Source organism: Rattus rattus, chromosome 6 (assembly GCF_011064425.1).
Source record: "Rattus rattus isolate New Zealand chromosome 6, Rrattus_CSIRO_v1, whole genome shotgun sequence".
Classification (NCBI taxonomy): Eukaryota; Metazoa; Chordata; class Mammalia; order Rodentia; family Muridae; genus Rattus; species Rattus rattus.
The window spans coordinates 104,787,457-104,800,393 of NC_046159.1; the positions used below are offsets into that span (position 1 = coordinate 104,787,457).

Consider the following 12,937-nt stretch of genomic DNA (forward strand, 5'->3'; position numbering starts at 1 on the left):
GGGCAGAAAGCCAGGGAAACCTTTGCCTTCGACACTTGTTCTGAATTGAAGATTCTGAGTGAAATCATGGACAGCTCACAGTGCCACAGGGAGGGTTTGTAGCACCAACTTCCGTTCCTGGCACTCATTTCCTTCAACGTAAAATCGGCCATTACCTAAATAAACATCAAGGGCTCCCTGGAGCACACACTTATAACTTCTAGTCCGCCTGCCCTCATTGCGCATGCGTCAGCTAGCATCTCGGTATCTGAGGACCTGTGAGCTCTCCTTTCTCTCCTTTGTCTTGCACGGAAACAACCTCCAGTCCCTGGTTGTTTTACGGTCCTTCGCCAGCGTCTCCTGGGATTCAGGCCTAGAGTCAGAGAGCAGGGCTTACTTGCTCCCGCCGCGACACACACCGCGACACACACCGGGCTGCCACCTGAATGCTCCCGTCTCTAACACTGACCTCACGAACTTTGTCTTCTCTATCTAGGCTAGCCTCACAGAACAACCGTATGCTTTGCTGTTCGTTGGTTGGTTTGTTTCTATACTATGCAGAGAGGATCGACTTCCTCCACAGAAAGTCCCCACACCCTGCGTTCCCTCTCCAGAAGCATGCCAACCAGACGGTTAACATTTGATTCCTCCATTGGCAAGCAGTGTCCTAGCCTCCGCCTGGCAGGTGTTCGCAGGCACGGGGAGGGACAGCAGTTCAGGAGCTCTTGGGCGACATTAAAACGCTCCAGCCTTCTTTTTGTTTCTTTAGCATAAGACCCCGCCAAGCTTCACTACACACCCTACCTCAGACTTCCAGTCCTCTTGCTGTCTCCTCCTCAGTCACCACAATGGCCTCTTCGGTATTTTCTGGGAACCTGAGACAAGCTGAGGACACTTGCCATTGTCACCCCCACCCCCTATTCAGGGTTCTGCTTAAAAGTCTGCTGTAATTAGGCACACCTTCCTTGCTCAGCACTGAGGAAACTGCAACTCTATTCTTCTGTGAGCCCCGCCTGGTGTTCCCACGCTTGCTCAGCAGCACATTAGACGAGCCGACCTAAGACTCCACTGACCCCATCCTCCAGACCAATGGAGCTAGCTGCAGGGGAACAATGGCTTTTGTCTGTTGTTGAGCTTGCTTGCTTTGTTTTGTGTGTAGACACATGTGTGTGTGTGGAGGCTGGACCACAGCCTTGGGTGTGTCATTTCCTTAGGAATATCACACACCTTATTTTTTTTGAGACAGGGTCTTTCATTGGCCCAGAGGTCACCCATTGGTCAGGCTGGCTGGTGAACCCCAGGGCTCACTCTGACTCTGCCTCCCAGGTACAGGGATTACATGTGCAGGCCAGCGGCCAGCAGTCAGCGTTCTTAGCTTTTTATGTGGATGCTGGGTCTCAAACTCAGTCCTCACACATGCATGGAAAACACTTCCCCAGCTGTGTCATCTCCTTCCTCACGTTTAGCTTTATGTCTGTCTGTCTGTCTGTCTCATCTATCTACATTTTATCTGTTCTGTCCTTAACATCTAAGGCTGCTCCTGGCATCTAGAACGCACTCAGCAAACATTCCCAGATGACAGGCACGGTTGACTGGCTATCAGTGTCAGCATATGTAACAGCACACGTGACTTCTCCTAAGTTCCTTCCTCTTTCATTTCTTTCACTTGCTCCACTGTCCTCTGGTTGAGTTAAAAAGTTCTTCCCACATCACCTGTGTTCATGCCCCTCTCCTCACTACTTTCTGGTTCTGCATGGGACTTTGGGAGGCTGAGTTGGTTTTCCCATGAACGAACCAGCACCAGGCACAGCCCGTGTGTGCTGTGGTCCTGAGGCTAAAGCAGTGATTTGTGGGGAGAAGGGTGAGGTGGAGGCAGAGGGTGGGGGTGTGTGCAGTGAGGAAAGGCAGAACAATAGTCTCTGACAGGCTGCAGGGAGAGCAAGGTTGCCCATTTCCTTGTCAGAGAGGCCGCTTGCCTCAGCCTCGGCCTCCGCTAACCGTGTTTAAGATTAGTGTCCGCGGCTTAGGTGCGGCTCTACAGAATAGAAAGGAGAATGGAAATGTGTCCTGCTTCCTTTGGCAGAAATATGAGCCCATGTCCTAGTTTCTCAAGACTGGGCTAGCACAGTGCTGTTGCCTGGGTATTAGTGGTGTAGGTGGCCTCTATGGAATGCTGTACTGTTTGCTTTCACGATCAGTCTGCTCTGTAAATAAAAACAGCTTGGCTAGCAGAAATAGGACTGTTCCAGGGCCCTGTGACAGGAAGCCAGACTCATGGTCAGGGCTAAGAGGTGGACAGCGAGCCGCTGCAGTAACTGTTTGAATGGCTCCTTTAATATTAACTTTGTATTTGTTCCACTGTTTTGCTGCTTATTGGCATTGGGTAACAGATAACTCAGAGGGAACAAAGGTCATAGAAACTTTGGAGACAAAAACCAAAAAAACAACAATAAAAAAAAAACAAAAAAAAAACCCAACAACAACAACAAAAAACAAAAACAAAAACAACCCCCCCCCCAAAAAAAACCCTCCAAAACTCGCCCTTAAAGATGAGTACCATCTCCGTCTCTGTGTTGGCAGGCCTCTCAACCTGCTTAGGGCCAGCGGATTCACGGGCTGAGGACCAGTCTTCCCAGCACCGGGTTCTCCTCTTGAGCTCTGCCACTCTTCCCTGCAATTCTGAGATGTGTCACCCCCTTCCCAGGCTAGGATTTCATCTCCTGACCCCACAAATGATGCATTTGGGAGGTCCCTGAGCCAGGGGCCCTGGAGAAGTAGAGACACATGGAACAAAGATGCCCCCTTCCCCGACTAAGCTTGTGCTGTACTTAGAAGACATATAAACTACGTGAGTTTTCAGGAAATAATTCTGAAAATATTTGGGAAGGACTAAACAGGGCAAAGTGAGGGGGAGAGAAACCAGCAGGAATGTGTGGATGGTTCCATTTTACAGGGCTGGGGAAGAGCCGTGCGCACCAGAGATACTAGGTTTAAGGTCTAATTTCCATGCTAATGCTAAAGTGGCTGATTATCAACAAGCCAAGAGGAAAAAGGAGGAAGGAAAGAAACAGAAAAGAAAAGAAAAAGAAGAAAGGAAGAAAGGAAGAAAGAAAGGAAGGAAGAAAGGAAGAAAGAAAGAAAGAAAGGAAGGAAGAAAGGAAGAAAGAAAGAAAGGAAGGAAGGAAGAAAGGAAGAAAGGAAGAAAGAAAGAAAGGAAGAAAGAAAGAAAGAAAGAAAGAAAGAAAGAAAGGGAAAATGAAAAGATCCAAGCTATTTTAGGACATCATCTCATGCCAAAATAAATTTCACATGGATTCAAGAATGAACCAACGTAAAATAAAATCTAGGAAAAAAACCTCCAACTTATGAATGAGAAAGTACATTCTGAACTCACAAGCACACTAAAACTACAAGGAAAATTACAGATTAAGCTGTTGTTAAAAAAAAGATTTCCGTGCACCAGTAAAAACAATACAGGATCAAAAGTCAACGAGCACGGTAAGTGTGAGACGGTTACTACACACAATGCATGGAATGTTCATGCAGACATTCACAGAAACACTGCGCTGCATAAAGCTGGACGAGGCAATACAAATAATTCACGAGATAACGAAGCTCACATGAAAAAAAATCCGTATTTCTCCAAAGCCTCCAGGGTACGTGGGTAACCTGTGCTTTTCTCTCTAAAAACTGTAGATAACGTCCTCTGTGACACTCCCGATGCCACGACTGGCTTCCTAACACAGTGGCTCTCACTTTAAGGTTTGCGTGTATTTTTGACCTAATGACCCACTTTTATCGCCTTATCCCCGAGGCAGGATCAGGAATGTAAACCCAGTCTATACAAAGGATGGAGAATCACAATTATCAGGCCTAACACAGGTCAATCATTGTGCATCAGGACGATGAAGCAGCTTTTGGCACAGCCAGGACAAAAGCATCTATAGAAAGATGTATAGGAGAGAGAGGCTGAGGAGTTGAAGAGGAGTGAAGTGCTAATACCAGCTAGCTATGGTGTTTCAGGGTGAAGCCACATTAAAATATTCCCAGAATTATGTGCTGTTTGTGAAAAGTGAGATTATGAAACAAGCCACCATGGGCTTAGTAATTCGATAATGTGGGGGCTAAAATAGCAGCTTAGAAAACGGGGTGCGTGAGGTGGTGATCCAGGCGCTGAATCGCAGCCCTGTGATTAGGAAGACAGGGAGAAGAGAAAACACTGCAAATGCGCTTCAGTTGTCTCGGGGAAGAAAAGAAAGATTTCCCCCTTTTTTTCTTTTCTCTCCTTATTCAACAGCTTGGTTTTACAGATTAAAGAAGTGTAACAAAAGTTATTAATCAGCTCAAATGTTTTTTCAAAAAGCTGTTTCAAGGGACAATCACCCCTCCATGAGTTTGCTTTGGGGGTTGACATAAGGTCTTAAAATCTTGTATGTCCTATAATTCTCTTTTGGCCAAGAACACAGATCTTTCCTTTGTGTTTTCCAAGTCTTGGTATCAGTTTGGCTATAGTGACATGTTTTTGTTTGTCTGCCTCCTTCTGAAGAACAATGTGTCCCAAAGCCACAGGTATTTACTGGTACAAGCTTCCCGAGGACTGGGCTGGCTGCAGCTAGCCCGAGTTTCAAACCATTTACAGGGTCACCTTCATCAGTTTTTTGAAGCAGCCACACAGAGTGATGCTTAGGAGCCTGGGGGCAGGATAGAGGTAAAAGGGGAGAAAGGAGGCCACCGACACCAAGCAAAGCGTTCCCCCTTTGTGTGCTGCTAGAACGTGAAGTCTGTGAGCGTAAACACCTCTTCTCCCTTGTGGAGTTGTGGGGTGTACTTACGAAAACCAATGGCAGAGCCCAGGAACACTCATCAAAAGGTGACACAGGAAATCAGCGTCCGGTGAGTCGATTTTCTCCTGGGCTGCTTTCTAATGTCAAGCTCCAGAAACCAGGGCAGAGGAGAGAAGCTGCAGCGAGAGCTCAGAGCTAGTGAGCTCCTGCCTGCCCTCGCAGGCGGCTGTGTTCAAGTAAACAGCTCTCTGAACTTTGATACATTTGTGCTGACTGATGTCACTATCAGCTGATTTCACTTTCGTTTTTTAACTTGCCTGTGTCTTATGACTTCAGAAACAGTGTAAACAACTTCTTGTTGCTCAAGGGAACACATGACCCACATGGGCGGCACACAACCACCTGAGCAGTAGCCAGGCGAGGGTCCCGATTTTACTATGCAAAGCCCATGCCAGCTTCCAAGAGCTCCAGGGGATTGCGATCCAGAGAAACACGACCTAGAATCTTTCTAGGGAGGGACCTTAGTTCATGTAGCCAAGCTTCCGGCCAGTGTAGCTCGTGGAGCCTGGGTCCTCTCTACTCATTCCTTTGGAAGGCATGTTTGTCCTGGACTCTCTTTTCAAAAACCAGCGGGATCGTGTTTCTGTATTGGAAACTTTGCCATTAGCAAAGTCATGCCTAACAGTTGTGGATCGCAGCTACAGAAACACTGTGATCCCCACTTCAAAGTAAAAGAGAAAGAAAGCTTTTACTTTTGAAATCGCAGGAGGGGACCTTTGGCCTGAGTTTACAAATTGCCTCCTTGCTCACATGATCTCTGGAACTTTGGACTGGGTGAGCTTGGGAAAGACTGTAGACAGCTCCCAGAAACACTAAACCCTCGGGGTCACCCCAGGGATTCCCTTTGTCTCCGTGCTACCTACATTAGATCTCTTATTTCTGGATGCCGGGTGTTTCTCTTTCCTGCTGTGTTCACTTTGGGTAGAATTAATCCCAGGTGATTTCTTGAGAAATGAGGGACACCAAAGGGTGTGTGTGTGTGTGTGTGTGTGTGTGTGTGTGTGTGTGTGTGTGTGTGTGTGTGTGTGTGTGTGTGTGTGTGTGTGTTCCTGTGCAGTATGGAGGCTGTGTTCCATGCTGTCTACCTGTTCCCGTTCCCGGGAAGTTCACAGTTGGCCTCCTTCCCCTCGCTGTCCTTTCAGCCTTTGCTATGTTAATGAACTCTTTCTAGGAAGAATGAAATGTCAACCGTTCTGCCTTTTTCAGTTGGAAGCCCAAGTCCCCCGCTCCCATTTTTTTTTAGGCACCATTTTTGCCCCTGAACTTCCCCAAACCAACTCAGGAAGAGTTTCAGAGTCGTTGCTCTTCGTGTGATTTCCTGAGACCTCCTGTCTGAGCGGTTTCTGTGGAGCTGCACTTAGGGACACTGTTGCCTCTCTTGAATGACATGGCTCTTCTTAGAGCACTGCCGGCACTCTAGCCTGGTCTTTCCAGCTTGACAGTTCATTCCCACGTGGGTCACCTCATGAGGAAGCTGGGCAAAGGTGCCTGGGTCCTGGGGGAGAGCCTTTGTACTGTGGTTGGGTGGAGGAGCCCGTGACTAACCTCCTTGTTGTCCCTGATTGGAGCACCTTGACTCTGCAGCTTGGAGAGGGAGTGGAGGAGAGAGGAAGTCAGGTCGTGAGCCCCTCACTGTTACTGTGAAGGCTGAGTACCTTTGCTTGAGTGTGTATATTTCCTCTGTCACGTTTTATTGTGTGTGTGCTCATACACCACAGTGAGACTGTGGAAGTCAGGACAGCCTGCAGGAGCGCTCTCTCTCTCTCTCTCTCTCTCTCTCTCTCTGTGTGTGTGTGTGTGTGTGTGTGTGTGTGTGTGTGTGTGTGTGCGCGCGCGCGTGCGCGCGCATACACGTGCCTGGAGGGAAACAACTTTACATGCTGAGATTCTCAATGGCTCTGAAATGTTTTTAGGACCATAGCAGAGTTTTAGCAGAGCCGGTGTATGTGGCATGAATTCCAGAATGGTGACACCTCGGCTTTGAAGTAGCCTTTTGTAAACAGTCAGTGGTTGTTCTCTGAGTTTTATGGGGTTGCTCTCCTAAAGGACTCTCAGAGCTGTCACATAACTTAGATAGGTAATGGCTCCTTCAGACAACTCCTACATCAGATAAGATTTTGGTATGTGGAAACTGACTAGCTAAAAGTGCCTTTTGTATGACAATAAAGAGGCTATGCCAAAAAAAAAAAAATGGAGTTTGTCCTTGGCAATTAAAACATTATATATCAGGGTTGGGGATTTAGCTCAGTGGTAGAGGGCTTGCCTAGCAAGCGCAAGGCCCTGGGTTCGGTCCCCAGCTCCCGGGGAAAAAAAAAAAAAAAAAAAACAGCATGTAACTGAGGGATGAATGAGTCAAAAAAGAAATAAGGATTTTTTTTCTTTTAAATTCCTGGAGTTAAATGGAAACATAGCATGCAGAACCTGTGGTATACATTGTGAGCAGTCCTAAGAGGGGAAAAATTACAGCTCTAAGAACCTACACCACAAGATCAGAAAGATCACAAGTAAATGGCTTGATGCATCTCAAGAATTTGGAAAAATAAGAACAAGCCAAACCCAAATCCAGTAGACAGAAAAAAAAAAATCAGAGCAGAAATTGAAGGAAAGAGAGAATAATATGTAAGGCAGTAGATGTAGGAAGTTATAGAACTGGACTTAAAGACAAAAATCATACGATCGTCTCCATAGGTGCAGAGAAGATCTCTGACAAAAATCCATCGTGTCCTCAGGACTGAAGGCCTAGAGAGAGCAGGACTGGAGGGGACCCAGGTCAGCATGACAAAGGCTGTGTGACAGACCCACGGGCAGCATCATCCTAACTGAGGAAAGCTTCAGTTGTCCCTGCCGATGTGAGCTGAGCTTTCACTAGTGTCTTTTGGATTCTGAGCCCTTCCTTTAGTTTCTGAAGAGTTCACAGGTCTCTGTTACTCATCCTCTCCCACTGCCTGCTGTACCATTCAAAGTCTCTGCAGATTAATCTAATTACCTTCCTGGAGGAGCTAATGGAGGTTTAACGCTTGGGCTTAATCTTCAAGGAGGAAGTGGAGGCTCTCCAGTTGTACTGCTAGATTTACACAGTAAAAATCAAGACAGGATGAATGGCCTTTATGGAAGAGCTGCATACTTGAAAAATTTAAGTTAAACATTATAACGTGAAGAGCGGAGTGTGAAAACAGCCTACGAATATTTTTCGAAATCTGTACGTCAGGTATTCATAGCAAATAAGACACAAGGGGAGGGGTCGTTAGATGGCTCAGTGGGCATCAGCACTTGCTGCAAAGCCTGACCTCGTGAGTTCCCTCCCTGTACCTACATGGTAGAGGGACAACCGACCCCAGCAAACTGTTCTCTGCTCTTCACTTGTCTGCTGGCATATGTGACCCAACAGTGCACGGACATACTACATCCCCACCCACGAAAAGGAATGGTGTAGTAAGACATTTTAGCAAATGATATCCATAGCTGTGGGATGTCCGTGGGCTGTGCTGCTGCCAGGGGCCATATGGATCAGAATGCTCTGTGTAGCCGTCGGGGGCCATGATGATGTCTGCGTCTGCGCTGCTGCTGAGGGCTATGTCTGGGTCCGTGTTCCTACTGCAGCAGAGGTCTGTGCTGACGTCCGTGGTCTGTTCTGCTACTGGAGACCATGCTGAGGCCATGGCTTAGGCTGACCGGCACCAGAAAGTATGCGGATGTTTGTGATCTGTGCTCCTGCTGACTGTGAAGGGCAAGGAAGCGACTTTTGCCACGGTGTTGACGACTGCAGACTCACAGTTAGGAAAGAGGGGTATGGGAGGCTTCTGTGACAACAGCTAACCCCCACCGCCACAAGGAACAGCCTAGACAGAGAGGCACTGAAGAGAACTATTAAAAACCGTGATGTGAATGGATGCTGGAGTGTAGCTCTCCACAGTTGATGGCCTCTGGCAGGGGCGAGGGTAGAAATGGACTCAATTTTCTTTAAGGGGCTGGCCACCAGGCCATTATACTCCATTGAGTACATGGGCAACAAAAATTGGACTTGTTAGGTATTTTTGTTTTTGTTCTTTTTCTTCTTTTGGGGGTGGTGGTGGTGGTGGGAGAGGCCACAAGGGTGCCTGGGGAAACTTGGGAGTAATGGGAGGAATGTGTGCTCAGGGTTCATGATGTAAAATTCCCAAATAATTAATACAGATATTATGAAAAAATTGATACAGGGGGAGTTACTGTGAGGGCAAGGAAAAAGGAAGTAATAAAGAGAATATCTCTGCACTCCTCAGTCTTCTGAGAAACCAGTTTGTTACTTTGGTTATACTCACAAACATATTCAACTCTAGAGTTTATAGTCTCAAACTTTTATACAATTGAAGTTTTGTGTAACGAGTGGCAACAATGTAGAGTTCCACAAAGTTTAGGCTCTCCTCAATTTATGACAACAAGGGCAAGTGGCTTTTGAAGCTTGCATTTTCCCATGATGTCAGTTAGCAAGGTGAGAATTCCTCCTGAAAAACCTAGGGAGCTCTCTGCGAACCTGGACGCCACACTCACTCCTTAGCACATGCTCCAGGAGACCCTCCTTGAGCTCCTTGTGTTTTTATTTTTGCATGATACCCGAGGTGTGAACTAGGGCTTCCCCACACAGGCAGGTAGTTCTCTGTCACCCAGCTACACACGCAGTTTCCTTCCCCTTTGCCTGAGCCTTTTGTTTAGAGACAAAGTTTCATTAGGTGGCTGAGACTGCTCTTGAACTCCCATTGTAGCCCAGGCAAGCGCTGAATTTGTGATCTTCCTGAGTCAGGCTCCTATGCAGATGGGATTGTACCTTGCACCCCTGGACCTGAGTGCTCACCACCTTATGACAAATGTGAGATGCAGGACTTGTTTCTGAAGTATCTTCTTGAAGAACTGGCTGGAGGCGTGCCTTTGCTGATTCTGGAAGAATGTGGACTTCTAATCATTTACAACATTGCTTAATCATGAGTGGTAAAATGACTTTGGAACCATAATGTATTTTCATGCCGTTTGGTTCCACCTTTTGTGGTCTGTGCAAACAGTGTTTTTAATATGTCCTATTTTATCACCCGGAGGTACACACATTAGTGTACTATGCATTCCTAGTCAGGTACTATTAGGATTTATTATCCTGCTGTTTTTAAATATTGTCCAAGCTAGCCTTGAGTCCCTGATCCTTCTGCCTCCACCTCCCAAGTTCTGGGATTGCTAGAATATATGATCTTTTAGGGGGAGAAATCTTTTTATTTCTCCTGTGCTTTCTAGTGCACCAACTATATCAAAGAAACACAGGAAATGTTGGCTGCTGGTTCATCAAAGTGACTAATAGACTAAAATCATTAATAGTGCACGTCTCTCCCTTTCTTGAAGTCTTAGTTTTTTGGTGTTATATGCATACATAATTTTGGAAGGAATCAAAAGTTTTGAGCTCTTTCCCATGTTGATACAAATATGTGTTTTAAACTTTTCTATATTTTCTCTGGATTTTTAAAATCTCTGAAAGATGTTTCCTCTCAGGAAGTTGGGATTTGTAAAACTCTGTAGTTTAGTAGCCACATGTGCATGTGAAGCGGGGAGGGTTGGGGAGGGGCTGCTGTATTTTTGCTGTCAACACATCTTGCTCAGCCAGAGCTCTTGGAGGAACTTTCAGCTCAGTTAACTGTTCCTCTGGAATTTCAGGTGGAAGGTGAGCAGGCCATTACTCTCACCGGGTTTCTTGATGCATCTGGTTAGATAAGGAATTCTCTGCTCAGAGCTCCTCGTGGTGGATTCTTTAGGCGGAAGAAGACTGCTACCTCTGATGACATTTGTATCCACTTTAGAACTTGAGGGAACAGTCTCCCATTTGCTGGTGGCAAGCTGCCCCTCCTTAGCCTTGTTGACCCAGAGTTCAAAATGCTTTGTCTTCTTCTGAAGATTGCAGAGAGGTGATAGACTTTCAAATGACCCCTGGGGCACAGACTGGAGCCATTCAGAGTTATCTGTCATAAGATTCCTTTGGGCTTTAAAAGGGAGATTCCTGGTTGGTGCCCAAGGTGTGCTGTATCTTCTTTTATTTATGCAAGCAGTTGGAATAAGTCTAGAAAAGAAATGAGATGTATGAGTCTTTGCCTAGTGTGTACCTACTTTGTGGTCCTAGGGATACTGTCACGATGCGGACTGTATAGTTTCCCTCGGGTAAGCTCATTGTCCATTAGGACTTTACCCTCATCTTTAGGAAGATGGGGGATGTCTTCATCCCTGGTTCTAAGTGTTTGGCTGTACTCCAGTCCTGTTCTAAACATCCAGAGGATGTAGTAATCTGGATACCTTCTTCAGTACTCACTGACTTACCATCTGGTCTATGCTTTGCCATAAAAATTTAGTTTATCCCCTTAAACTAGTTGTATTATACATGATAAAAGTTGTTTTCTTTTTTCTTTCCCCCCTTTTTTTTTTTAGACTACTAGTAAAGGGGCCAAAGAGCCTAAGAGATAGAAGTTTCTCTCAAGAGGGAGAGAGTTCTAAATCATTAATTGTAACTACTTAGCACTCTACTTTTCCTTTAGAATTCAATTTAGCCAGGGCATTTTAGCTGTAGTTTCATTAAAATTTTAAATTGTGAAGTACTTGTAGCATTCTGTGCATCTAGAAGAATAGAGACAGATCTTCGTCTATCTTCCTTCATCTGGTTCCCTCTAGATGTGACATTGTGTAAAGCCACAGTGAAGCAGCAGTGTGAACACACTGTCAACTGGTGTGGGCAGCACACACAACCATGCCTCCGTGTAGTGCAGGCAGTGCCCACTTCTCTCCTTTCTTGATTCCTCCACTCCTGGAAAACATTAACTTCTCATCCAAATTGTCAATCTGTTATTTCAAGAATGTTATGTAAATGGAATCACGGTGTGCAAACTTTTGGAATTTATTTTTCTCCTCAACCAGTATAATTCTTCAGAGTTCATTGTTCTCTCTTTTTTTCTCTTCCTTCTTCTTCCTCCTTCTTCCTTCCTTCCTTCCTTCCTTTCCTTTCCTTTCCTTTCCTTTTTCCTCTCCTCTCCTCTCCTCTCCTCTTCTCTCTCCTCTCCTCTCCTCTCCTCTCCTCTCCTCTCCTTTCCTTTCCTTTCCTTTTTATCTGAGTAGTAGTCCGTGGCATGGATATACTACGGTTAAATGAGTCATCCATGGAAGGACCTGCGGATCACTTATTTCTAGCCTGTGGCATTTCAAATGAAGCCGAGTAAACATCTGTAGGCAGCATTTTGTGGGAACTTGTTTTCATTTCACCGGGATTACATTCCAGGAAAGCGGTTGCTGGTTAAATGGCAGTTATATATTTATTTTTCTGTTTTGTTTTTGAAGACTCTTGCTTATGTTGTCTGGGGTAGCCTTCTAGTTCTGTCCCCACCAAGCACTAGGATTACAGTCACGTGTTATCATACCCAGCCTTCTGATATGTAATTAAGAAACTATCAAACTGTTTTCCAGAGTGGTCACCACATATTATGTTCCCATCAGCAATATGTAAATAACTCAGTGTCTGCATCCTCACAGACATACAGTGTTCTTGTTGCACGTTCCTCGTAGCTATTCTGACAGGTCAGCAGTGATAGCTTATTGTGAATTCAACTTGCATCGTTCATGCTAGTATGTGTGGTTATATGCCCTGTATACTGTTTAGTTAGATCTCTATTCTTGTCTTTTGCTTGTTTTCTATTGACATGGTTTTCCTTTTTCTTTTCTGGAAACTTATTTTAAATGATATGTATGCCCGTGTATGCGTGTGGGATTATGTGCATGTGAGTACAGGTGCCTTTGGAGGCCAGAAGAGAGTGGTAGATTCCCTGAAACTGGGATTACAGGTGGCCGTAAACTGTCCAATGTGAGTGCTGGCACCAAACAGGGCCTTTGCAAGAGCAGTCCATGCTAGGATGGCTTGAATATACTTGGCTGTTAACGCTGAGCCATCTCAGTAGCCTGAAATGTGGGGTTTTTTTTTTTGACTGTTGAATTTGAGGGTTCTCTTCCTCCCCCATCTCGGTATGTGTATACATGTACATGTGTATATGTCTTAGTTAGGGTTTTACTGCTGTGAACGGACACCATGACCAAGGCAACTCTTAAAAGGACAACATTTAATTGGG

At 45.6% G+C, this 12,937-nt stretch overlaps 1 protein-coding gene across 1 annotated transcript in view; it reads right to left on the reverse strand.

Annotated features, from left to right (window-relative positions):
* Positions 1-10,469: 10,469 nt before the first annotated feature.
* Positions 10,470-12,937, reverse strand: part of Agbl3 (ATP/GTP binding protein like 3) — a 76,523-nt gene continuing 74,055 nt past the window's right edge. Inside the window, exon 18 of the mRNA XM_032906781.1 lies at positions 10,470-10,893. Coding sequence (XP_032762672.1) covers positions 10,470-10,893 — 424 coding nt within the window. The remainder of the gene's footprint in view (positions 10,894-12,937) is intronic.